At 52.0% G+C, this 24,695-nt stretch overlaps 1 protein-coding gene across 4 annotated transcripts in view; it reads left to right on the forward strand.

Moving 5' to 3' along the window:
• Positions 1–24,695, forward strand: part of HIVEP2 (HIVEP zinc finger 2) — a 165,472-nt gene that overhangs the window by 129,683 nt on the left and 11,094 nt on the right. For all 4 annotated transcript variants that reach the window (XM_078866219.1, XM_078866220.1, XM_078866222.1 and 1 more), the window contains 2 exons: positions 15,356–15,531; positions 23,375–23,550. In XM_078866219.1, coding sequence (XP_078722345.1) covers positions 15,356–15,531; positions 23,375–23,550 — 352 coding nt within the window. The remainder of the gene's footprint in view (positions 1–15,355; positions 15,532–23,374; positions 23,551–24,695) is intronic.

Genomic DNA, 24,695 nt, shown 5'->3' on the forward strand with positions numbered 1-24,695 from the left:
TTGTACAGCAGAGGTGGGAAAAATGTTCTTACTGAGGGCTGATAAAAACTCAAATAGCAAAAACACATTAACGTACGCACCTCAGTCAGTTCATGGCAGAGGCCCTTTGCAGTGACAACAGTGACTTCTCAAAAAACATTAAAAGAACAGTGTTGCCAGTTTGAAACTATTCGCCTCCGGTGCCCGATTAGCGTGGCTGGAGAGATTTTTTTAGTGACTTGTGTGTATAAAGAAAAATTTGTAAAGTAATTGTAACAAAAAAATGGAGAGAATGAGAGAGCGAGCTCTATCAGAGCACGTGGAGGACGGAGGTCTCCAAGTGCACGGGTTCACTTAATTCTATACAGCGGATAGGTATGTAACAACGAGCGCTCCAGTTTTTTCCCACATTTACGAATACTCACTAATTATCTGAAAACATCTTAATATATAGATAGTTGCAGAGCAATTGTTGAAGCTGGCTCACCACCTGGCAGTCTTCCAGCTTGTCTGTGCTTCCTCAGCGATTGCGAGATGCAATTTGCATGAATGACGCAATATTAAACGGTTCATGAGCATTTTTGAATTTATAGCACACAAATGCACATGAGTCGTATTTCTTAAAATGCTAGCTGAATGTGTCTCACATTTGTTAATGTTGATAAGTACAAATATTAGCATGGCGCTTAATGGTCGAGTGACTGCAGAGCAGCGCGCACTGCCACGCACGGCTTCCTTAGTGTGCAGTGTCCGCACCCAACAAAACTGCGGACTTCCCCCACCGACGTGGGGGTTGGACACGTGCGCACGCACGCAGTTTTGTTGGGGTCCATGGCGATCCCTCACTCGCTAACAACGTGACCCAGGTAGCGAACTGACTTTTGCAAGAGGTGACATTTCTGCGGCTTAAACTTCAGATTGGCCACCCGCATTTTTACAAACACCTAACGCAGCCGCTGCAGATGTTCTTGGAACGTGCGTCCAAAGACGATCACGTCATCCAAATAGATCAAACACAAATCCCATTGGAGTCCCGATAGTACTAACTCCATAAGTCGCTGGAACGTGACTGGAGCCGAGTGAAGTCCCATCGGAAGGCAGTTAAACTGGAACAACCCCTGCAGTGTTTGGAACACAGTTTTTGGTTTGGAACTGTCATCCAGAGGCAACTGCCAAAACCTTGACAACATATCCAGGGTGGATAAAAACCGCGCACCACGGGAGCAGGTACACATCTGCCACGGAGACTTTATTAAGTACTCTTTGGTTCTTTCAGTAAAGTCACGTAGGTATAAAATAAAATACATTAAATCACGACGTTTTTGGCGCAACACAAGCGTCCGTCATCAGGTGGGACAACCACAACAAGAAACAGTTGTTGAAGTGGGCAAAAGGGCTGCTGTAACATGAGGCTATATAGGTAAGAGAGTGGGGAGGAGCAAGGGGGGAGAGATAGAGAGGGGGGTGGGGTAGGGGGAGGGGAGTGCTGAAGTGAGCGGGGCTGGGAGTGGGAAGCTGAAGAAGAAGAGAGGGGGGAGGATCAAGGGGGGAGAGATAGAGAGAGGGGGGGGCAAGACTATCTCAGCAGTACATAACTCAGCTCACTTGGTCTCTCTAATCAAGGGTATTGCACTGTCCCCAGATGATCTTCTCGTCAGCTTTGATGTAGTTTCTCTGTTCACCAAGGTTCTTGTGCCTGACACCTTAGCAATAATTGAAGATTTAGTCCAACTGGGACTGAACCCTGATGTTCCTACTCTGGTTAGGCACTGCCTTACCAACACTTCACCTCGAATGGTACTTTCTACAAACAAAATGAAGGTACTCCCATGGGTTCCCCCTTATCACCAGTGATAGCGAATGCTTTCATGGAGAAATTTGAAATAGATGCCATCCAGACATCCACCCTGCGTCCTTCCTTGTGGAAGAGATATGTAGATGACAAATAAATAAAAAAATTGCATGTGTTGCGATCGAAACGTAGTTTTTTGATATTTTTTTGTTATTTTCTTTGAACCTATCTATGTGTAATGCGGGCGTAAACGGCCTCGCGGATATGACGTCACGGGGGGAGGGGTTAGGTCACGTGAGAGAGAGGGGTAAGGCCTTAAGGGAGAGAACCGGAAGAGATGGGGAGAGAGTATGGGAATAGAGACAGGGTGAGGCCACGCAGGGCGGAGAGTGGAGAGTGGCGAGATCGCCACGCGGTGAGACTCGGCACCGTCGGCCAGCGGTGACCGGGCACGGGAGGAACGGGGAGCAGCGGTGGAGCTGCAGTGAGAGCAGCTGAAGGACTGCACAAGGGAACCTGCAGCGGAGCTGCATCGGAGTGGAGAAAGGCTACGGGAGCGACGGCAGCTGTCGAGCTGCCAAGCGGGGAGGCTCTGAGCGAGGGCCGTGTGGGACAAGTTGTAAGAACCCGAATAAAGGACAACGGAGACAGACACAGTGAAAGAGTCCTTTATTACACTGGTGTCAGAAGTGAAACGGCATGTAAAAACAGCTCAGAAGAAAGAATATTCCTGCGCCATCATCTGCTACATCATCCGACGACGACGACCTTCCTCAGGCGGTGGACCTGCCTGCGATGGAAGAGGAGATCCGTGCGGGAACGAGTACGGGTCCGGGTGTACAAGATGTCGCCGCGTCGGTGGACCCGTCTGCGCCGGAAGACGCGGACTTACGATGGAGACAGATGTATAGACCTTGAAAATCGTGCCGGCGCAATTGCGCGAGCTCGTCACGCCGAGGACGGCGTCGGGGAGGACCGATGGTGGTCTGCAGGCCGCCGCCTTGCCTGCGCTGTCGCCGCCATCCGCCACGCGGCACGAAGACGCCATCTTGGACGTGGCAGGGGAAGAACGGCGGGAAGCCGCCATCTTGCACTCTCTGCGGCGGGGAGCCGCCATTTTGGACACGTTGCGATGCGACGCCATTTTGAATATGCCACGTGATGAGTCATCTGCTGAGGACGGCGCAACAAGGAGTCGCAGTCGTCATCTCACAACCGTTAAAGAATTCTCCATCGGGGGCGATTGGAGTGCTTTCGCCTGCAGATTTTTGGCGGCGGTGCGCTCTGCAAGGTGGACTGATGCTGAGGCATTGGAGGTTCTACCAACTCTTCTCGACGACGAGTCGGTGCGATTCTTCCATTCTATAAAGGCCGAGAAGAAGAAAACGTTGAGAGGAGTTTTCGACGAGATGGCAGATGCATACGAGCCACCGGATGATGCTCATCGCCGGTTTGTTCAACGCCAGCGAGCACCCGAGGAGTCGCCGGTGGCATACAGGGGTGCTGTCTTGGAGTTAGCCATGGCCGCATACCCGGAGACGGAGCCTGACCTACTCGAACCTCTCATTTTGGGAAAAATGCTCGAGCTGTCCCGGGATTTGGGGATCCCTATGCCGGTGTGTGGCCACGAAAAGCTGACATCCCGGGTGGCCGCTAAATGTCTGGATGCCCAGTTCAATCTGCGCCGTTGGAAGCAAGTCACGGCGTGGACGGGGGGGCCCATCATCGAGGGAGGTGCCGTGGGTTGGGAGCGTCGGGACGGGGGGCCTGCGGTGCGGCGTAACGACATCGACTGCTTCCGCTGCGGTCGTAAGGGCCATTACGCCACGGACTACTGGGCCCGTATCCCAGGTCCGCCCCAGCAGGAGGCCTCGACAGCGAACGCGCCGCGGAAGGATCCTCCAGGACAGGCAAGTCGGTGCGCACCAGACACCCGGCAAGGCTTGACACCTCATTCATCACCATTGTCGCGCGATCCGGGTGTTGTTAATAACGAGAGGCCATCGACTGGGCCATGTCGCTCGGTAACGCAGTGGCGTAAATTGGCACGGCGGGTCGTCGCGGCCGCTACTGGTTCGTCCACTGTACCTGGTTCTATACAAGGGGTTGACGTGCGTATTTTAGTGGACTCCAGGGCGTCCGCGACCATTATATCGGATGTAATTTTCCATCTGTTGGGCATCCCACCAGAGGCCGTGCGTCCGGTTTACGATTCCTGCGTCGGTGCGAACGGGGGTAGTATGGGCATTGTGGGCCAGGTGGACGCCAATATATCTATCGGGGGAGTGTCGGCCTCGGGAATTGTGTTAATTTCGAGGTCCCTTGCGGTTCCTTGTTTGTTGGGAACTGATTTTCTGGCCAAAATGCCCATTCTGATTAGAATTAATGAAAACTGTATTGAATTACCGGGGGGTCGTAAAATTACATTTCTGCCGTCGCCCTGGGGGCGACCTGCTCCGGTCGGCCAGGTGCAGGCGCTGTCCGAGGTATCTGTGGACATTCCACCTGGCTCACAGATGCTTATCCCTTTGCGATATCGGAAACCTGTGCCTGGTCGTGAAGGTGCATTTGGGGTTTTGTTGTCGCCGTCCGCCACCATAACGGGCGGATCGGCACTCGTCGGGGCGCAAACTATTGTCCGGCCGGACCAGCAGCCATTTTTGCAGGTGCTTAATGGGAGTACCGAAAACGTGTGTGTGCCAGCTGGTACGGTTGTGGCACATGCCACTACGGCGTTTATGGCCCAGGATTATCTGGGCAGCCAGGTCATGGTTGCCGGTGTTTCGGGCCCTGGGGCCGCAGATAATCGCTGGATCGCCGAATTGTGCGGGGAAAATCCTTCCCTTTCCGGGGACCAACGTTGCGCGCTTCGTAAGTTATTGTTGAGTTATTCTGACGTGTTTAGCTCAGACGATTTGGACTTTGGACGCACCTCATTGCTTTCTCATCATATTGACACAGGGGACGCTGCCCCTATTCGGTTGAACTCGCATCGGATGAGTCCGGCGGAGCGAGATCATGTTCGAGGGGCAGTGGATGACATGTTGGCTGCGGACATAATATCTTCATCTAACAGCCCATGGGGCGCGCCTGTTGTTTTGGTTAAAAAGAAAGATGGGAAATTGCGATTTTGTGTGGATTTTTTTAAATTGAATAAAGTGTCCGTGGCAGATGCGTACCCCCTGCCGCGTATGGACGACTCCCTCGATGCCTTGTCGGGGGCGAAGTTCTTTTCGACGCTAGATCTCTGTTCGGGATTCTGGCAGCTTCCCCTTGACGAGTCCTCGCGGGAAAAGACTGCTTTCCGTACGCCGCAGGGGTTATTTCAATTTAATTGTCTTCCGATGGGGTTGAATGCTGCCCCCGCCACATTTCAGAGGTTGATGGAACTGGTATTAACGGGGTTGTAGTGGGAGACATGTCTGATATATTTAGACGATATTATCGTCTTCAGCCGCACATTTGACGAACATTTACTGAGGTTGGAGGCGGTGTTCGCCAGGATGCGTTCCGCTAATTTGAAATTCAAACCTAAGAAATGCAACGATCCGTGCGCTATTTGGGACATATCGTTAGTGCTGACGGGGTTGCCACCGATCCGGACAAGACAGCGTGCGTCCGTGACTGGCCAACCCCGGCCACGGTGGGGGATGTGCGTCGGTTTTTGGGGTTTGGCTCATATTATCGTAGGTTTGTACCGAATTTTACGACGATCGCGAGGCCTTTGCACCTCCTTACGGGTAAAGGACGGACATTTGCTTGGGGACCGCCAGAAGAGGCGGCGTTTCAAGGCCTGCGCGATCGGTTGGCTACGGCGCCGACGTTGGATTATACAGATTTTGATCACCCCTTCATTCTGGATACGGACGCGAGTGACACGGGAATTGGGGCCGTGTTGTCTCAGTCCAAAGGCGGTGTGGAGCGCGTGGTGGCGTACGGTAGCCGGGTTTTGTCTCCCGCAGAAACCCGCTACTGCGTCACTCGCCGAGAACTTTTGGCTATTGTTTACTTTCTCCGCCAATTTCGACCGTATCTCTACGGCCGTTCGTTTATTGTGCGCACGGATCATGCGGCCTTGCAGTATGCACCACCGGAAGGGGGTGCGTCACGCGAATGCGGACGCGCTCTCTAGGTTGCCGCAGCGATCCCCTTGCTCGTGCGCGTCCGGGACGCATAGGTGTGCGCCGATCCACCATCCCCCTCAGCCTGTCGCGTTGGCGGTCGAGGTGCCTGATGCTCCAATGGGGCCGGGACCGGCTGATGGGGTTTTGAATCTTCCAAGGGCTGTGTGGATTCGGGAACAAATGCCGGACGATTCATTGTTGACCTTACGGAATCGGGCTGCGAAGGAGAGTGGGGGACCGGGTTCGGGGGGTACGCCGGAAACCGCTCTCCGCGATGGTCTGCTGATGTGGAGGGAAGGGTTACAGGAACGCTGGCGTCTGGTTGTACCGGCATCCTTGTGGTACGAACTGATTAGGACTCTGCATTGCGACACGCTCTTACATCTGGGGGTGCAGAAGACCCTATTGACGTTGCAGCGAGATTACTTTTGGCACGGCATGACAACAGATGTCGTCGGTCACGTTCGCGCGTGTCCCAATTGTGCCCGGCGGAAGCCGCCTAAACACCCATATGTGCCGCCGATACAGTCTATTCAGGTGTCTCGAGTTAATGAACTGGTGGCGTTAGATATTTTGGGACCCTTCCCGCCATCCGCTAAGGGTAATAAATATTTGCTAGTTGGGGTGGAGTACCTCTCCCGCTGGCCGATGGCCTGGCCCTTGCCCGACCAGTTGGCGGCGTCCATTACAGACGCCTTTCTATTTGGGTACATTATGGACAAGGGGGCGCCAGAGAGGCTCCTCACAGATCAAGGCCGAAATTGTTCTTCTAAAAAGATACGGACATCTCCCTACCACCCACAGACGGATGGTATGGTTGAACGGCTAAATCGGACTTTGTCCGCCATGCTGTGTCACATGGTGAGTGAAAAACAATCAGATTGGGATTTGCATATCCCTGGGGTACTCTCGGCATACCGGATGACGCCGCATGCGGCTACAGGATATTCGCCGTTTTTCCTTATGTACGGCCGCGAAAACGTGCCGCCGATGGATGTGCAGTTGGGAACAGGAGTGAGGGGACCTACTAAACCTCTTCCTGATTACATTCAGGACACCGTTCGCCGTGTCACTGAGGCGCGGGAAGGGGCCCGCATGGCTACGGCCAAAGCCCAGGCCCGGAACGAACGGTGCGCTCGACGCTCTAAGGGGTTTGGATCTCGGCGTTGGTACGTTCACACGTCTCGCTTGAAACCATATGTGGCCCCTCGAACGGATGCGTCATCTCCTGATGTTGCCTTGCCGGGGTCTGTTGCTGCTGACTCACCCTTGCCTGTGCCTGTTGACCCTGCAAGAGCGCCTGTCGTGCCTTTCACAGACAAGCCGGCCGTGACACTGCAGGAGACAGGGGACTCTGCTCGGGGTGTGCCTACCACGGCTGCGGGGACACCGAGCCCCGCCGCCCTTCCGATCCCGCCGCAGACACGATTGCGGGACACCCCGGACTCTGGGCCTTCAGGGATACGGGACCGGGACGTTGGCGGGCCTCCAATAGCGACAGGAAGACTTGATCCTGTCGCTCTTAAAACCCGTCGCGTTCCCGGTCTGCAGGGGGGCCGCCGCCCGTCCGGGACGGGCCGGCAACCCGCACGCGGTCTAAGTCCCTTACGTTTCGTTGATTTATACTGTTCGTGTTCTTGTTGTTATTGTTATATTTGTTGTATGCTTCGTTGTCCTCGCATGTATGATGGTTGTGTTCTCTCGCATTACTTGTTGTTGTTGTTCAGCCGAGGACGGCTGGAATTTTCTCCACGGGGGAGGGTGGTGTAATGCGGGCGTAAAGGTCTTCGCGGATATGACGTCATGGGGGGAGGGGTTAGGTCACGTGAGAGAGAGGGGTAAGGTCTTAAGGGAGAGAACCGGAAGAGACGGGGAGAGAGTATGGGAATAGAGATAGGGTGAGGCCACGCAGGGCGGAGAGTGGAGAGTGGCGAGATCGCCAAGCGGTGAGACTCGGCACCGTCGGCCAGCGGTGACTGGGCACGGGAGGAACGGGGAGCAGCGGTGGAGCTGCAGTGAGAGCAGCTGAAGGACTGCACAAGAGAACCTGCAGCGGAGCTGCATTGGAGTGGAGAAAGGCTACGGGAGCGACGGCAGCTGTCGAGCTGCCAAGCAGGGAGGCTTTGAGCGAGGGCCGTGTGGGACAAGTTGTAAGAACCCGAATAAAGGACAACGGAGACAGACACAGTAAAAGAGTCCTTTATTACATATGTGACTTTACGGAAAGACCCAAGAATATATATACTCTAACTTTTCCTAATTTTGTATTTATAGTTAAAACTTCTGGCACCAAATTTAGTGAATCATTTCAGAGACACTAATAGTAGGAGGCACTCTCGTTTATTTTAATCATCACAAGTACAGGGGATAACTATACTATGGTCAGGACAGCTAGTACACTGCCTGACCAACAACGCCGAGGAGGTGAAGAGGAGGACGAAGACGGGGACAAAGACTTGGTAGCACGATGGGTTCCATTCCAGACAACAGCTCCGATCCAGCCTCGGGACCTCCCTTTTATGCCCCCCAGTGTGGCCTGGCTCCGCCCTTAACCACGCCCCCTTCTGGAACCTACCAGAAGGTTCTGGGCTATACTCCACGTGTCCCCTCTGTCACCTTTTCCCTACATCCCTTACCCCGGCCTATTGCGTGCCCTGTTAACCGACCAGGCTGCTACGTCCTCAGATGCCCTCTGCCAGAAACCAGCGGTACGCACCCTAGGTACCCATTCCATGGCATTGCATGCTCTGCTGGCAGATCGGCTGCTACACCCACAATTCCCCTCTCTGTCAGTAACCAGCGCTACGCGCCGTAGTGACCCATTCTATGTCACTACAAATATATAGCTACTAGCGGGAAGTACCCGGCGTTGCCCGGGCGAAAAAGACACACACACATCGACTTACACACACACGCACATATGGACTCGCACACACAGACATCGATTTTAGACACACACACATGGAGTTACACACACCCATTGACTCTCACACACACACATAGACTTACACACACACATCGATCTACACAGACACATCGACCTACACACATATGGACTAAGACACACACACATGGACTTACACACACACACACATGGACTTACACACACATATGGACCCACGCACACACATCGACTTACACACACACATCGACTCACGCATACATAGACTCACACACACATCGACGCACACACACATGGAAACACATACACGCATATAGACTGACAAACACATATGGGCTAACACACACACTTATCGACGTACACACACATTGACTGACACACATAGACTCACACACTCACATCGACTCACACACACACACACATAGAGCTGCACACACAGAAATATCGACGTACACACAGAAATATCGACTTGCACACACAGCGATTTACACACACAGACTCACACACACATGGACTTCCACACACATATCGATGTACACACACACATCGACTTACACACACATGGACCCCCACACACACACATGGACTTACACACACACATCCATTAACGCACAGACACATCGACTTACACACAAAGTGACTTATACACACACACACGGAGTTGCACACACATACCCATGCACTTACACACATACATATGGACTCACACACGCACATAGAGCCACACACACATCGACTTACATGCAGACATTGATGCAGACACGCACATCGACTCACACATGGACTTAGACACACATTTTTATTTTAAAATGTACTAACTTAATGTTTAAATATTAGCTGTCTACACACGCACACACATTGACTAACACACACACATCGACTGACACACAGCAACAATAACCGCCATTCACCACTAAGTGGCGGTGGCGTCACCACGACAGTTGTGCCAGGCCATGGGCACCTTGAGGCCACATGAAGTGTCGAACGCCCGTTGGCAGGAGGTAATGGGGCAGACCCAGGTGCCACGGGTTGACTGACTGAGATGACCGAGATGACTGGCTGATGCACCACCTGTGCCCCCTACTGTGCCAACTTGCTGTGCTTTAGCCACCTGGCGCTCCGCTCGTTGTTGTGAGCATCGCTCCTCCACCCTCTGTTGTTGTTGGAGGACGACTGCCTCCAACTGCACAGTAGCGTCCTCCACGAGCCTCCTCCACAGAGGCCGATATTGACAGCGCTGGTACCAGTCATCGGCAAGTCCACTCAGCTCCACATCCTCCTTTACCATGTCACTCCATGTCTTCTCTAGCCCGTGCCGTGCCCGTTTAGCCCCCTCGATCCGGCCGAACAAAAGCTGTTTGGGCATTTAAAATCCGATTTAAAGCTTTCGTGACTGCAGGGATTCATCTTATTGGTTATTTCGGTAAAGTCACGTAGAAGGGAAATAATAAAATAATAAAAATAAAACATAATAAAATACAACTCTCACGACGTTTTGGCCACAACGCAAGCAGCCGTCCTCAGGTGAAGAACAGGGCTGTCGGAAAGACAGCGTTCAGAAGAACAGGGTCTGACGGAAAGACAGCGTTCAGACGCTGTCTTTCCGACAGCCCTATTCTTCACCTGAGTACGGCTGCTTGCGTTGTGGCCGAAACGTCGTGATAGTTGTATTTTATTATGCTTTATTTTTTATTATTTTATCATTTCCCTTCTACGTGACTTTACTGTTTGGGCGTGTGTTGATAGGGCATGCGGGCTACATGGCCCAGCCAACGCAGCCTTGCCTGCCGGAGGTGCTCATCAATGGGACTTTGTCTAGATCTTTCGAGAATTTGTGAGCTCTTCACACAATCCAGCCTTGTTAAACCCAGGATTCGTAGGCAGGTCAGCCTAAATGTTTCTAACCGGCGAAGATGTTCCATTAGGGGGGTCCACGTTTCGCAAGCGTAGAGAAGGGAGGGAATGACTGTGGCCGAGAAGACCTGAAGCTTCGTGCAGAGCGACAGACCAGGTAGCTTCCACACAGCGTTATGCAACCGATGAAGGGATAATGCCGCTCGACTGATTTGGAGTGAGACCTCTGCTGTTAAACCGGAGCCGGTCATGAGTACACTGCCCAGGTTTGGAAAACTCTGCACTCTCTCCACAACTGCCTCATCACCGATTGGGAGTTGTGGGGGTGGAGTACCCGATGGTACAAAATACCCACGCAGGTGCTTCGTTTTGGTGGGGCAGATGGTAAGGCCACCTCTTAGTGGCACACTCCAGTTTCAGCAGCAGCGCCTCAAACTCCTCCTCTGAGTGAGCCGCAATTACCAGGTCATCAGCATATATAACGTGGTTGACCAATAGTGAGCCATCCCTTGAACGCACCCGGGCATCGATCAGCCTCCCATTGTATCTGTACCAGATGGAAATCCGTCGGTACAGCTATTGAAGGCTTCACGAACTACGTGGTCAAATAGATATTAAATAATGTGGGAGCCAGAGGACATCCCTGTCGCACCCCAAGGTGTACAGGGAATGGCTTCGACTCCCGGCCACATGGTTTTACTCAGGCCCACTCACCATCATGAAGGTCCTTAATGATCGTGAGCAGAGGGTCAGGGACTCCGAAAGCATGAAGGACAACCCAGAGCCCTGGCCTATTGATGGTATCATGGGCCTTGACCAGGTCAATAAAGCAGAGATGTAGGTCTTGTTGGAATTCCCTACACCTCTGCTGTAGCAGACGGACATAAATTATGGCATGTGTGCAGGACCGCCCTTTCCTGAAACCGCATTGGGGCTCCGCAAGCCTCTCCTCAGCGTGCCTAGCAAGGCGATGTTGAATAATCTTTGCCAGGATCTTTCCCGGCACACTGAGGAGTGAGATGCCCCTGCAGTTGTTACAGTCTGTGCGATCCCCCTTCTTAAAGAGGGGGACCACCAGGGCATTCTTCCAGTCCTGCGGAACCCGTCCAGTGGTCCAGACTTATTATGATGTCATGTAGGGCAGTCTGTGCACAAACGCCACCCTCTCTCAGCATTTTGCTTCTGAGATCATCTCTGCCCGGTGCCTTTCCTAGTCTCAGACTCTGGATCGCCTTCAGTACTTCCTCAACAGATGGCAGCTCAGCCAGCCACTCATAGGGGGTGACTTCGTCCAATATTTGAGGCACTGCAGCCTCGGCTGGGTCATCCCCACTTTGTCCCACGTTGTTATCCAGGCTGAGGGATGTCCCCTCCCCCTGGACCTCAGAAATACTCAGCAAATCTGCAAACCTGTTCCTGGGGGTCGGCGATTGGATCACCGTTCTTTCCCCTAATGATGGTAATAGGTGTGGCGCTGCAGGTTACTTTTTTGATGGAATTAAAGATCGATTTGTGATTGCGGGCCATTGAGGCAGACTCCATCTCCTCAGCAACCCGCGACCACCACCCAACCTTGCAGCGCCTCACGGCTCTCAGAACCTCCGTGCGAAGGCTGCGGTAAGCCTCATTCTCCGATGTGGGATGCTGAAGCTGATGAGAGTGGGCCTGTCGCTTTTTCTCAGCCAGCTTGAACACCTCGTCTGTCAGCCAGGGTCTCTGGGGAGGTCTGGACCGTGTACCCAAAGCAGCCATTGCAGCTGCATGAGCCACAGTCCTAAACCTCGCCCATTTCCCCTCGATATCAGGATGAGTGGGGGACGATGCCAACCCCAGCCACAAGTGATGATGAAATTCTCTCTTACAACTTTCATCAGCTAGCTAAGACCATGCCGCTAAGGGTTTGAATGGGGTCCTGGGTGTATACTCACCACTGGAGTGGAAGAATAGGAGGTGCATCTTACAGATGACAAGTCGATGGTCAGTGGGCAGATCAGCTCCACGGTAGGTCCTGGTATCAAGGACATGGGCCCGCATCCGCTGTTCCGTCACTATGTAGTCCAGCAGATGTTCTTGCTTGGACCCGGCATGCATCCATGATGTTGTGTGGATGCGCCGAAAACCTGAACAGCGTGTTGGTAATTACAATCCCATGGGGTGCACAAAAATCGAGCAGCCTCCTGCCGTTGTTATTGAGCTGATCTGGCCCATGCCTTCCAATCACTCCAGACCAGGTGCCAGCATCATGACCAACTCGGGCATTGAAGTCACCCAACAAGATGACTCTATCCCGAGGGGCGACTTTAGCTAGCACCTGTGACAGGAGGCCATAGAAGGCATCTGACTCATCGGCCTTGCCTGCATCCCTCCACGGATGTTCGTCTTCAGTGGGGGGGGGGGGGGTTACCAGCCCCTCGCACCCGTCCAGAGCCCCCTTTTGGCTGCTGTGGTGGTCACAAACGCCATGAGGGGAAAGGCCAATCGGAATTCGCCCTCCCCCCACAGCACTGCCCACAACAGCGATGCCCGTCCGGTACCACGAGGAGGTAGGGGGTTGTTTTGCTGGACAATATATACACACACACACGGACGTACACACACACATCATGGCAGGCACGTACATCGACTCACACGAACGGTGATAGACACACAAAATCATATTTTAATATTTAGCAACCTAATTTGGAAATATTAGTTGTCTACACACAGACATTATTAATTACATATTTGCAAACGAATTTTTTCAATGTAAGTTTTCTATCTACGTGAGTTTAGCGAAAGAAGCAAGAAAATAGCACTTAATTTACATTGCCATGGTGAGGCCTAGTCCCGCGCAGAGCCCCCCGGCCTCGCCTAGATTGCCCAGCCGGCCGAGGTAGTACCTTGGCAGGCTGGGGGCTGGTCCGTTATCCGTCACCCCCCCCCCCCCCATCCACGACCCCCCCGCCCGCTCTGCAGTAATATCTACCGGCTCTATAGTAGTAACTGCACGCATCGGGGTGGCGGGGGGGGGGGACATCACACTGTGAAGAATTGAACTCAGTGTTTTTGTATATTGCAATTTTAACGCAAAATAAAATTTCCCCCTCACCCCCACCGAACGCGTGTGAGTTGGTATGGTCGATCGCGCGAGAGAATTGAATAAGTAAAAAATCTCACTAAAGCGTTAATTTAGCTACCTTAAAGTTGATGGATGGGAAAAGGGGATAGTGATAGCTCACCACGGGGCTTACGGCGTGGTAACTGACTATTTTTTTGTACAAAAAACCCCACCGTTTGAGAGCCAAATCCTTCGCAAGTGTGCGAACAGACAGACAAAAAAATGACATCATATATAAGACTAGGTTGTTGGGGGGCGCCACAGGCGCCTGCAGCGCCCCCGAACAACCACAGCCTGCGGCGCCCCCCAACAACCACAGCCTGCGGCGGCCCCAAACAACCACAGCTTGCGGTGCCCCCCAACAACCACAGCATGCGGCGGCCCCCAACAGACTGGTCAAGTAAATCCTTAGGATTCTGCAGTGGGCCTTCATCCAGCAGTGGATTTAAACATACAAAAAACTCCAGTACTAATGTAATGGACAGAGCACGGCTCTCCCTCAGGCTAGCAGCGGAGAGAGTGCGTCTGGCTCCCTCACGGCAGCAGTGGAGATAGCGCGGCTCTCCCTCAGGGCAGCAGTGGACAGAGCACGGCTCTGTCTCAGGGCAGCAGTGGAGAGAGCGCGTTTAGCTCCCTCACGGCAGCAGTGGAGACAGCGCGGCTCTCCCTCAGGGCAGCAGTGGACAGAGCACGGCTCTCCCTCAGGGCAGCAGTGGAGAGAGCGCGTCTGGCTCTCTCACGGCAGCAGTGCAGACAGCGCGGCTCTCTAAGCCAGCAGTGGAGAGCATGGGGGCCCCTCAGAGCAGCAGTGGACGGAGCACGGCTCTGGCTCACTATCACTCACCCATCTCCCTCAGGAAAGCAGCGTACCGAGCATGGCTCTGCCTCAGGGCAGCAGTGGAGAGAGCGCGTCTGGCTCTCTCACGGCAGCAGTGGAGATAGTGCGGCTCTCCCTCAGGGCAGCAGTGGACAGAGCACGGCTCTCTCTCAGGGTAGCAGTGGACAGAGCACGGCTCTGCCTCACTCTCACTCGACCGTCTCCTCCATCTCACTCACCCGGCTGCTTGCTTGTGGTCACGTGACGCACTTCAACCAATCCGGGGGCGTACATGTTTGGGAGGGGCGCAGCTCTGGTTGGCTGCTTGCTCGCGGTCACGTGACGCACTTCAAGCAATCCGTGCCGCGTTAATCCACAATGACAGAGCCACAGATCTGGGCGATTATATTTTATATAAGATATGTGTCATTCGTAAGTGTCCGTTTGTCACGCTCAGGATTTCCCAGGTGGTACGTGGGAGGAAAACACGCAAGTACAATTGTGTAAAAAGTCTCCGAATATACATACAAAATAGATGCACAACATTGCTTAATTATTTGAAATGAACTTTCTGCGGAAACAGGCGCAACACAATGTATCAGTCAATATGCTCGCATCCGCTGCCCCCCTTGCTAAGTTGATATGGTCCAAGTTTGGGGGGGGGGGGAGGGCCATTTTTGAGTTCCCCCCAAGTAATTTCTTACCATATCCAAGTACAGCCAACCCCACTGTGTGCTCACATCTGCTTGTGTAACGGGGAGTCGCGTTGTTTGCCGACATGGCCTTGCAGGGCGCCATGCCGGCGGCGGAGCCCAAGGCTACGGGCGCAGGGCGAGGCCGGGCTGCAGGCCCGGGCAGGGAGCGCGGGGAGCTGGAAGGACGCGGGGCCCAGGACAGCGCCGGCCCTGAGCCGCCTCCTATGAAGGGGGGGCCCCAGCCAAGCCGCATCAAGATATTCGAGGGCGGGTGAGACACCAGCTCGCAGACTCACTCACTTGCTGCCTTGGTCCAGTCATCCACCCACCCACTAACCCACTCGCTCACTAGTTTGCTCAAGTGGTCCAGTCATCCACATTACTCAACCACCACGCTGCACTCACCCACTCACCCACTGACTCACCCACTCACTCAGTCACCCACTCACTCACCACTCACTCACCACTCACCACTCAAAAATCCCCCGTATTGCCTTAACAGACTTTTGGGGCAAGTGCTGTTAGCGAGTACCTATCAATGCTGGAACGGTACACGAGGGGGTGGATGGCCAGCACTACGCCCGACCACCTTTGTCTCCCGGTTGACGATGATTTTATACACAGCACCAGGTACTCATTTTAGGTTGAGTTGACCTAGAGGAGGTTCAGGACCAGTTCAGATAATCGTCACTGGTGTTGGCCACGAGCGGGAATCGAACTCGGATCACCGGGTTCGTAGCGCAGTGCGCTAACCCCTACGCTACAGCTCCACTCACCCACTCACACACTCACACACCCACCCACTCACGGGCTCACGCACTCTCTCACCCACTCAGAGATTCACCATACTGCAGGTGACAACACATTGTGCTCACCCACTCACCTACTCCCACACTCACCCACTCACACACTGACCCACTCACCCACTCACACACTCACCATACTGCAGCTCACAACACAGTCACCCACCCACACTCAGAACACCGCACAGGTCACCTCACTTCGCTTTATGCGTATTCCCTCGCACTGCTCCACTTTACCCAATGCAATGCGTCAACCTAGCTTGAAACCGCATTTTATTCCAATAATATTTCCAATAGAAATAAAACAGGTTGTGAGCAACTCTCTTGACATCGGAGTGGTCCATGCAAGTCCGGCGACATTGGGGAAGACCTGAGAGCAGATGGTGGGAGACTGTCAGAGCACATCTTGGAGGTTGCGTGTCTGCCGTTGGGTGGCATTGCAGTGGCCCATTGTGAACACTAATGCATCACAGCAAGAAGGGCCTGGCACCAATTTGTATGATCTCCTCCTGTTTTTCAAAGACTACAAAACAACCTAGCACGCACCATTGGAACCTTATTTGCCAGTAGAAAAATATGATAAAAAAAAATTAGCCCCTTTTATCTGGCAACAAAACTGACACCTTTTCATTGGCCACACTCATCCCCGTCTCGACTCGCTTGCCTGTCTCCGTGTCCTCAACTGGCTACCCATCACCAGTAGGGTCATATACAAGATCGCCTGCCTCTGCCACCATGCCTTCACATCTGCCTGCCCGCCGTACCTTTCTTCATTATTGACAACTTGCAGCTCAGCACATGGCAGATGCCTGCGCAGCGCGACTCACGACCTCCTCTTGATACGAAGATCCAGGATGGTCATGTCTATGCGCCGCTTCTCGGTGGCAGCCGCAACAGTCTGGAACGCAATCCCTCTGCACATTCGCAGTATCACCTCAATCACCTCCTTCAAGAGAGACTTAAAAACTCACCTCTATAACCATGCTTTCGAGCGACTTTGAGCTTGGTTCCGCGCCTCTGAGTTGCGGCCGTTCTGTCCGCAAATTTGCGCGCATTATAAATTTAATTATTATTATTATTCCTTCGGGTTCTCTCTGGTATTTACAATGTAAATATTGGCCAAAGCATCCCAATTCTTATATATTTCCTCCAAATTACTCAATTAGGATTAAACACACAGAAACATTGCCTCCGTACTTTGAAAACTTGGCAGGACCCTCTTGAATAAGAGTCTTGAGGCTCAGCGAGGCTTTCTTGGGTTAAACCAGCATCGTCATAAAAATAATAAAACACTACTCAGCAGCTGCAGGATCCGGCTGTGAGGGTTGGAAGCGCTAGTGATGAGGTTGTGGTCGGTGGAATCAATGAGTTGGGTCGTGATGACGTCTCGACGTCGATTCTACCCGGCGTGCTTTTGCGGCATAGCGCAGCACCACGCCAGCCTTCCAGCAGCGCCCTGCTGTGCGGCCGCTCGGTCACCGTGACGCCGCGTGCTGGCCATTGAGGCAAGCCGAGTTGCGGAGACCGAGCCAGGCACGAATCAACATGCTCTCTATCGTGCCTGGCTCTGTTCCCGGATTTTTCTCAATATGAGAGTAAATTCAGTACCTGTGATCTTTGTGAGCAATATAAGTATAGCGGCCAGCAACAAGCAGCAATGTCGAAGTTTTAATAGGTATGATTGAGCATGTTGGAAAATATATAATGGGAGAAAATTCCAAAGTGGAGCAGTGCGAGTGGTGTGGTGAGTGGAGGAGTGGATGAGTTTGTGAATGAGTGGGTGAGTGAGTGTGATGTTGCGACCTGCAGTGTGAAATCCGAAAGTTACTTAAATTGGGCTGCTTACAATAATGACCAGCAGCGCATTACATTATTTAATTCTGAGTTTAAGAATTGAAAGCTAGGTTGAAGAGATAAGATATTGGAGTTTTAAAAAATATATTAGAATTTTGCGAAAAGATGTTTGAATTTTTCTCAGCACACAGTTTGCTGGGAAAGTGAATTCCGTGCCTTTGGCTTGGCGAAATGAGAAAGCGTGCAGCCCAAACTTTTTTCTTACACGTGGGATGTCGTCGTAAGAGCTGTCTGCAGAGCAAAGACCAGCAGCCCGTGATGTGAGGTTTGTTACGGGAGTGAGGGTTTTGGACAGGTAGACTGGACGTTTGTATATATGGGTCATGCGCCTTGATGCACACCAGCCGTCGGTCTCCATGACTCACACTTTTCACGGTTGACACGAGCCATAGGGATATCGGTTAATTTAGAATGGAAACAGCAAGTTCAGCTGCTGGCCACGAACAAAGTGCCCAATAGCTCCAAAGGGTCTGATATGCTGGCAATGAAATCGAGCGAGATGATAATGTGACAAATGAAGAGACAGATTCCACCACAATTAGTTTGAACGCTAGTGAGTCTTGAGGCTGGCAGTTGTTGGGCCATTTCACTGTATGTGTACCCTGTCAGCCTACAGGCAATAAGATTAGGACAATTTAATGGTTGGTGCCAGGTTTCAGTAATGGAATGCAACTGTCCTTCGAAGATGCGATCGTGAATTTACGCGGACTTATTCTGTTTGTTGAACAGCTGAATCATGGTGGAGACTGCCATAGAGCTGGTTTTACAGAGGAATGCGTCGGGCACCAGACATATTGGCTGATGACCAGCAGGGACCGCTGGCCAGTGATACTGGGAGAGGATCAGCGAGACAACAGAGTGGAGCAACAAATCGATGGTGCGGCTCCGTGGGGTGACAGTGCGACCCGGCAGGGCGATGGTGCAGCTCAATGGGTCAACGCCGTGACCGGCAGGGCAAGTCAGTGGCGCAGCCCAGAGGAGCGATGGCATTGTCCAGTCCCCTGGCGGCAACGATGCAGCTGAGCAGGCCCACAGCGAAACCCAGTAAGCCAGCGAGTGAGTATAGCGAGCCGGGGTCGGGGCTGGAGACACCGGGCACAGAGCAAAAATAACAAAATAAAAAGAGATGAAGAGAGAACAGAGACAAATTGAGAAGAGGAAGAAGAAAAGACACAAGATAAGACATAAAAGAGAAAGGAAAACCAATAAAAAAGCAAGACATACGGAGCAGCAAGGCGACCTGTATAGACGTACGTGGCGCCATCTTGCTGGGCTCAGTGTGGTAGTGGTGATTGTTGAACACAGTGTGGTGGTAGTGGTGGTTGAACACAGTGGTGGTGGTTGAACACAGTGTATTGGATGAGACAAAACAGTCAGTGTCTGGTAGACCAAGTTCTCAACTTGGGCGGAAGAATCACTGAGTGAAGTGGTCAGAGGAAAATGAATCAACGATTCTTAAAATCGGTCTTGTGTCCCTTTCTGAGTATACGAGGTGGGGAGGTGTGGTAAGAAAGCAAATGTGTAGTTTTACTGGAGATAGTCATTGTAGACAACCAAAGAAGCCCTCCAGGGGCGTGTACAGGTACTGCAAAGCAAACGACTGCTGCGTGCGCAGAGCCTTTTCACACCCTGCAATACAAACCCGTTTAGCCTTTGGGAGCCAGAAATGCCAATATAAATCACTTTACAAAATAACATGCACATTAAAGAAAATTACATTGTTAAGTTCTTCAGGCCAATTAAGACTAACTAAATCTCATTTTTTAACTTTCCATGACATCCTTATGGATTCCTTGAAGGTAAATTAAAATTGGAATTAGTAACCCTAACTCTAATGTTATGGCAAAGTCAATTTGACAGTGTGAAGAGAATGAAATTGGGAAGAGTTTTAGGCATTACAGATATTCCATCAGAATTTACTGTGAAGAAGGACCATTGCCTGAAATGTCACCTATTATATTTTCCTTTTAAGGCCACACAGTGTTATTGATGAATGTGTCGAGCTGTGTTGTTGTTGTTTGCGCTTGTGCTTTTGCAGCAGCAGGATCGCCAGATATTCTCTCTTTGATTGTTTATCAGCCAGTCAGTGATGGCTATGCACGTGGCTTATAATTTAGCACTAGGCAGGGAGGGTTGGTGGCTCACACATTGGGGAAACTCCATGTCCGTGGGTGGTGAGGAGGTGCCATACCCTGGCTTGTCAGAAGTGGTGCCGAAAACTTGGACTCCACCTGTTCCATCTATTTGGGATAGAGTGTTTCCCCCTCGCACGTGTGGGTTTTCTTTAGGTGCTCCGGTTTCCTCCCACATGTAAACACTCATTAATTGGCTGAAAACACCTTAATATATAAAGGACTGCAGAGCTTGGGAAATTGTTGGTAACGCCAGTCCACCGCCCATCTGTGGCCTTCCCCGCTTGTCTGTGGTTCCTCCGCGCACCTCTGAGTCGTTTTTTTTTCTTGCCAAGTGAGCGAGTAACCGTGCGGCGCGTTACAAGCCAGAAATTAATTTTTTTGCTGTTGGATAAAGGAGATTTTCAACAAATATCTTGAAGTAGGTATGACCTTTTTTTATATAAATGCAGTTCGTTGGATGCCCTGCAGCAGCAGGAGCCACCTTGAGCCCCGGTTTACAGAAAACAGCGGCCGCCCCTTGCCGGCGCAGCGAGCCCGACCTCATTACATAATGCCGCTCGGATTCCGCCATCGTCTCAATTCGGCTGTAACTTTTCTATCTCTTGTTTTGCGGTCACGCCGTCTTGGCCGTCGCTGACCCATTGCCATTCTGAAACTCAGAGAGAACGCATTCTGAATGCAGTTTACCCAATTCGTGTTTGTAAGAATATTGCCGTTTTGTGGCACGACGCCGAATACAAATTCAGGGGAATAACGTTGCTATTCTGTGTGCAGCTCGGGTCTAAATTGACATTGATTGGTACAATGGCAGCTGAATGAGCACCACCATGGCTGAAATCTTCTCCCATGCCTCATGGCCAACACCCAGGCTCCACCGGGGTCGCCACCATTTGCATTGTTGACCAAAAACCAGCCTACTTCTGTCACCACTGCGCAGTAGGCTGCAATGAATTTCAACACAGCAACACCGTTACCAGATCTCGGTCCAAATCAGTTCCTGCCACCCGAACACAGATGCTAATTCGCTTTACATTGATGCCACTTTCTGCATCAATGTGTCACTTTGGTAGCCAACCTCTAGAAACCATTGCATTGCCTGTCCTACAAACATGGCAAAGTCATCAGGACCACATGTTCCTGGTTAACAAAACTGTGGTTCATGCTGTGTGCCGCCCTGTATCCGTTGTTGAACCTGTCCTGAAATGAAATTCTTCGAATCTTCCACACAAAGAGGAACTCGGCGGATAGACTGCCGCTTACCTCTGTGGCCAGCGTGAGCCCCGCGTGCCGTGCTCTGACCCACGTGACCTTGTGTACAGTGCGTCGTGCGGACCGTGTGCGTGTGGGTTATGTTTGGCTGTGCAACGTCGATTCCACTGCCAGTACCCCCCACCCTTTGGAGCAGCTTGCGATGTTTCCGTTGCAAATACCAGGTCTTGATTCACGTGGCGCTGCCAGAATAACCTCCGTGGTCCTGTTAAAGCCCCCAAACTAAGATGGAGAGGCTTGTGGGGGTGGCCGTTCGTTCCATGAGAGCACAAGTGGTGAATATTCCTGGAGCCGTGAGCACATTCTCAGAGACGTGCAGGCTCATGCACGATTTTGCATTTGCACGTACAGATACGTGGCGAAATACAGACAGAGACATGCGTAAAATACATAGGATCTAGGACAATGCTACCCAACATGTTGTGAGTGCAGATCGAAATCAAAGCACAATTGTGGCCAAAACCGTTGATACCACCGCACCTCATAGCCAACGAGTTCCACCTCTCCGCCAGATCCTGCAACTACTGCACAGGAGACACGCAGCAACCCCCAAGATTCTGCCCTGACAATCTCCCACCATCCATTCTTCGGTAGTTGCCTTGATCGCCAGGCTCACGGAGACTACTCCATTGCTGGCCGCGCCCTGCCAGTTGCGTATGAAACACGGACGCACGCACGGACGTGGCTTTCTGAGCAACTGAGTGGCATGCTCTCCTATTTGTTACGAGCGGGTTAATTCACGCACTCGATGATGAAAAGCAATGTGCATCAAGAAGAACGTAAATCAGCGTGCCTACTGTGACACTTGGATCTAAAACGCTGAAATTGATGAGGAAAATGGAACAAAATGCTGAAGAGCGCATCAAGAACCATGGTGGTGACGCACGTTTGGAATTGCAATGAGAGGGCAGAGAGAGGCTCACATGCGTTAGAGAACACAACACAGGTTAACACACATCGCATTGACATGTGAGAAAATCAAGTGCGCTTTGGAGCAGGACACGTCGCTAGAAGGGGACGGTAGCCAGAGGGCGAGACTGGTGAAGGAGTGCCAGCCAGGGAGGGAACGCACCCGAGAGTATCAATTGGCGCTGACTGGAAACACCGTACATTTCAAACGATACGTATGCCTATTGTCTTGGTTTTTTCGGTAAAGTCACGTAGAAGGAAAATAATAAAATAATGAAAATAAAACATTAAATAATTCTCACGACATTTCGGCCACAACGCAAGCAGCCATCTTCAGGTGGAGAACAGGTCTGTCAAGTAGACAGAGTCTAGTAGACAGAGTCTACTTGACAGAGTCTACTTGACAGACCTGTTCTCCACCTGAAGACGGCTGCTTGCATTGTGGCCGAAACGTCGTGAGAATTATTTTATTGTTTTATTTTTATTATTTTATTTTTTTCCTTCTACGTGACTTTACCGAAAGAACCAAGACGATGAATCCCTGCAGTCACGAAAGCTTTAAATCGAAATTTTATACGTATGCCATTTGGCACAATGTTTGAACCCCAAGAGGATGTCCACTGTGGAGAAGGAAAATTGAAGTCAGGTTGTGTGTAGGCAATAAAGTGGATTGTTACATTGCAGCACCATGAAAGCAGCGGCGTGCGGATGGCCTTCATAAAGCAGTGGATTGATCATAGTTGTTGATCTTGATACAATTGTGCGTTGGCTTTAGAGAGACACACAACCGGGTAACGCAAGGGTAACAAGCACTGAGGTGCCTCGGTTTCTACGAGACTCGGCACAGTGTTTGGTTTGATTTACAGCCAGCTCGTGCTAACCTTGATTCACCCGGCGCCATGCGGTGTGGATCGCCATGCTCTGACCGTGATTTGTTCGTCGCGTCAATGGTCGTATGCTGTTGTGAGCGTCTCTGGCGCCGCTGTCTGCTGCCAGTAATGGTTGTGGGCTATCAGAGCGCCGTAGCGGAGGCTGTCCGTGAGTGACGTCGCCTCCTCCCCTGAGCTCCGCTGGTGAGGGTAAGCGTGGAAATCCGGCGCTGATGGCGGTGTTGGCCCCCGTGCCGCCCCTCGGCCTCTCGCAGGTACAAGTCGAACGAGGAGTACGTGTACGTGCGGGGCCGCGGGCGAGGCAAGTACGTGTGCGAGGAGTGCGGCATCCGCTGCAAGAAGCCCAGCATGCTGCGCAAGCACATCCGCTCGCATTCTGACCTGCGGCCCTACCGCTGCCACATCTGCAGCTTCGCCTTCAAGACCAAAGGTGCGGCCGTCTAACCCCTCGTGCCACAGCTCCTTCCCACTCCATCTCAAATATCCCCCCCCGTCCCTGCCCCTCCACCCCCCTGCCACCCTCCCACCCCCTGCCACCCTCCCACCCTCCCACATGCAACAAATATGCTGCACAACAACGGCATTGTCCACCTTGGGGTTTGTCTTCCCAATCATCTCTCTTCTCCGAAGCTCTTAGCAATAACCCCCTGCTCGATATGACAGTTTTGGTGACTCTTATCTGTTACAACTTTGAGAGTGCTGATTGTTGCTGGCCGCTTGACGTTTTGGGCCTGTGCTCAGCAACTGTAAAAAAAAAATGGAACTGAATTCATATGTTAAATCTACGCAGATATTCTCGTGTGTTTAATGCAGATTTTGCGCCTACAGTATGTGTCAGTGCATGTAATGTGCATTCTATGCTCTGGCGTTGTGCACGCCACACTGTCTCTCTCACTCCTGTGTGTGCCGACGCACTCCTCCACGCTTCACCCCCCTGTGCCCCCCCCCCCCCCCACTGTAACAGACAGCCTGGGGCCTTGAGCTAGTGCTTCCGAGTGGACGTCGATTTTATTTCATTTGTCGGGTGGTGGTGGCTTTGCGCGTGGCATGTAGTCCAGCGCTCTGGAGGGAGGGAGAGTTGGTGGATCGCCACACAGATGTTGCAACATTCCCTTCCTGTGGGCGTCGAGGTGCTATATAACCTGGCCGGTCAAGAGAACGCTGTAACATCGCAAATGTGGCCACCACCTGTTCCCTCTGTATGGGATAACGTGTTTCCCCCTCGCACGCGTGGGTTTTCTCCAGTTGCCTCGGTGTCCTCCCACATGTAAACATAGGGGGATCGCACAGCTTGGGCACTGACTTTCCGCCTGGGTGCCTTCCTGCCTTTCTGTGGCCCGTCGCCCCTCCGAGTGATTCTCTTTATATTCAGGAGTGAGCGAATATCGCTTGGCGTGTCACAAGCTGAAATTATTATAATTATGATTGTTACTAAAAGTAGCGGTTCATCTGAGCAGAGGTTTTCAGCTCCGGCTGCCCAAATCCTCATCCCCCGCTTTTGCCAGGAGCACATTTCAGCGGACCGAATCTGACGGCAGATCAGACTGCCGATGTGCGTTTTGTGAAACTGTTTTA

This window comes from Lampetra fluviatilis, chromosome 22 (assembly GCF_964198595.1).
Source record: "Lampetra fluviatilis chromosome 22, kcLamFluv1.1, whole genome shotgun sequence".
In the NCBI taxonomy this organism is placed as follows: Eukaryota; Metazoa; Chordata; class Hyperoartia; order Petromyzontiformes; family Petromyzontidae; genus Lampetra; species Lampetra fluviatilis.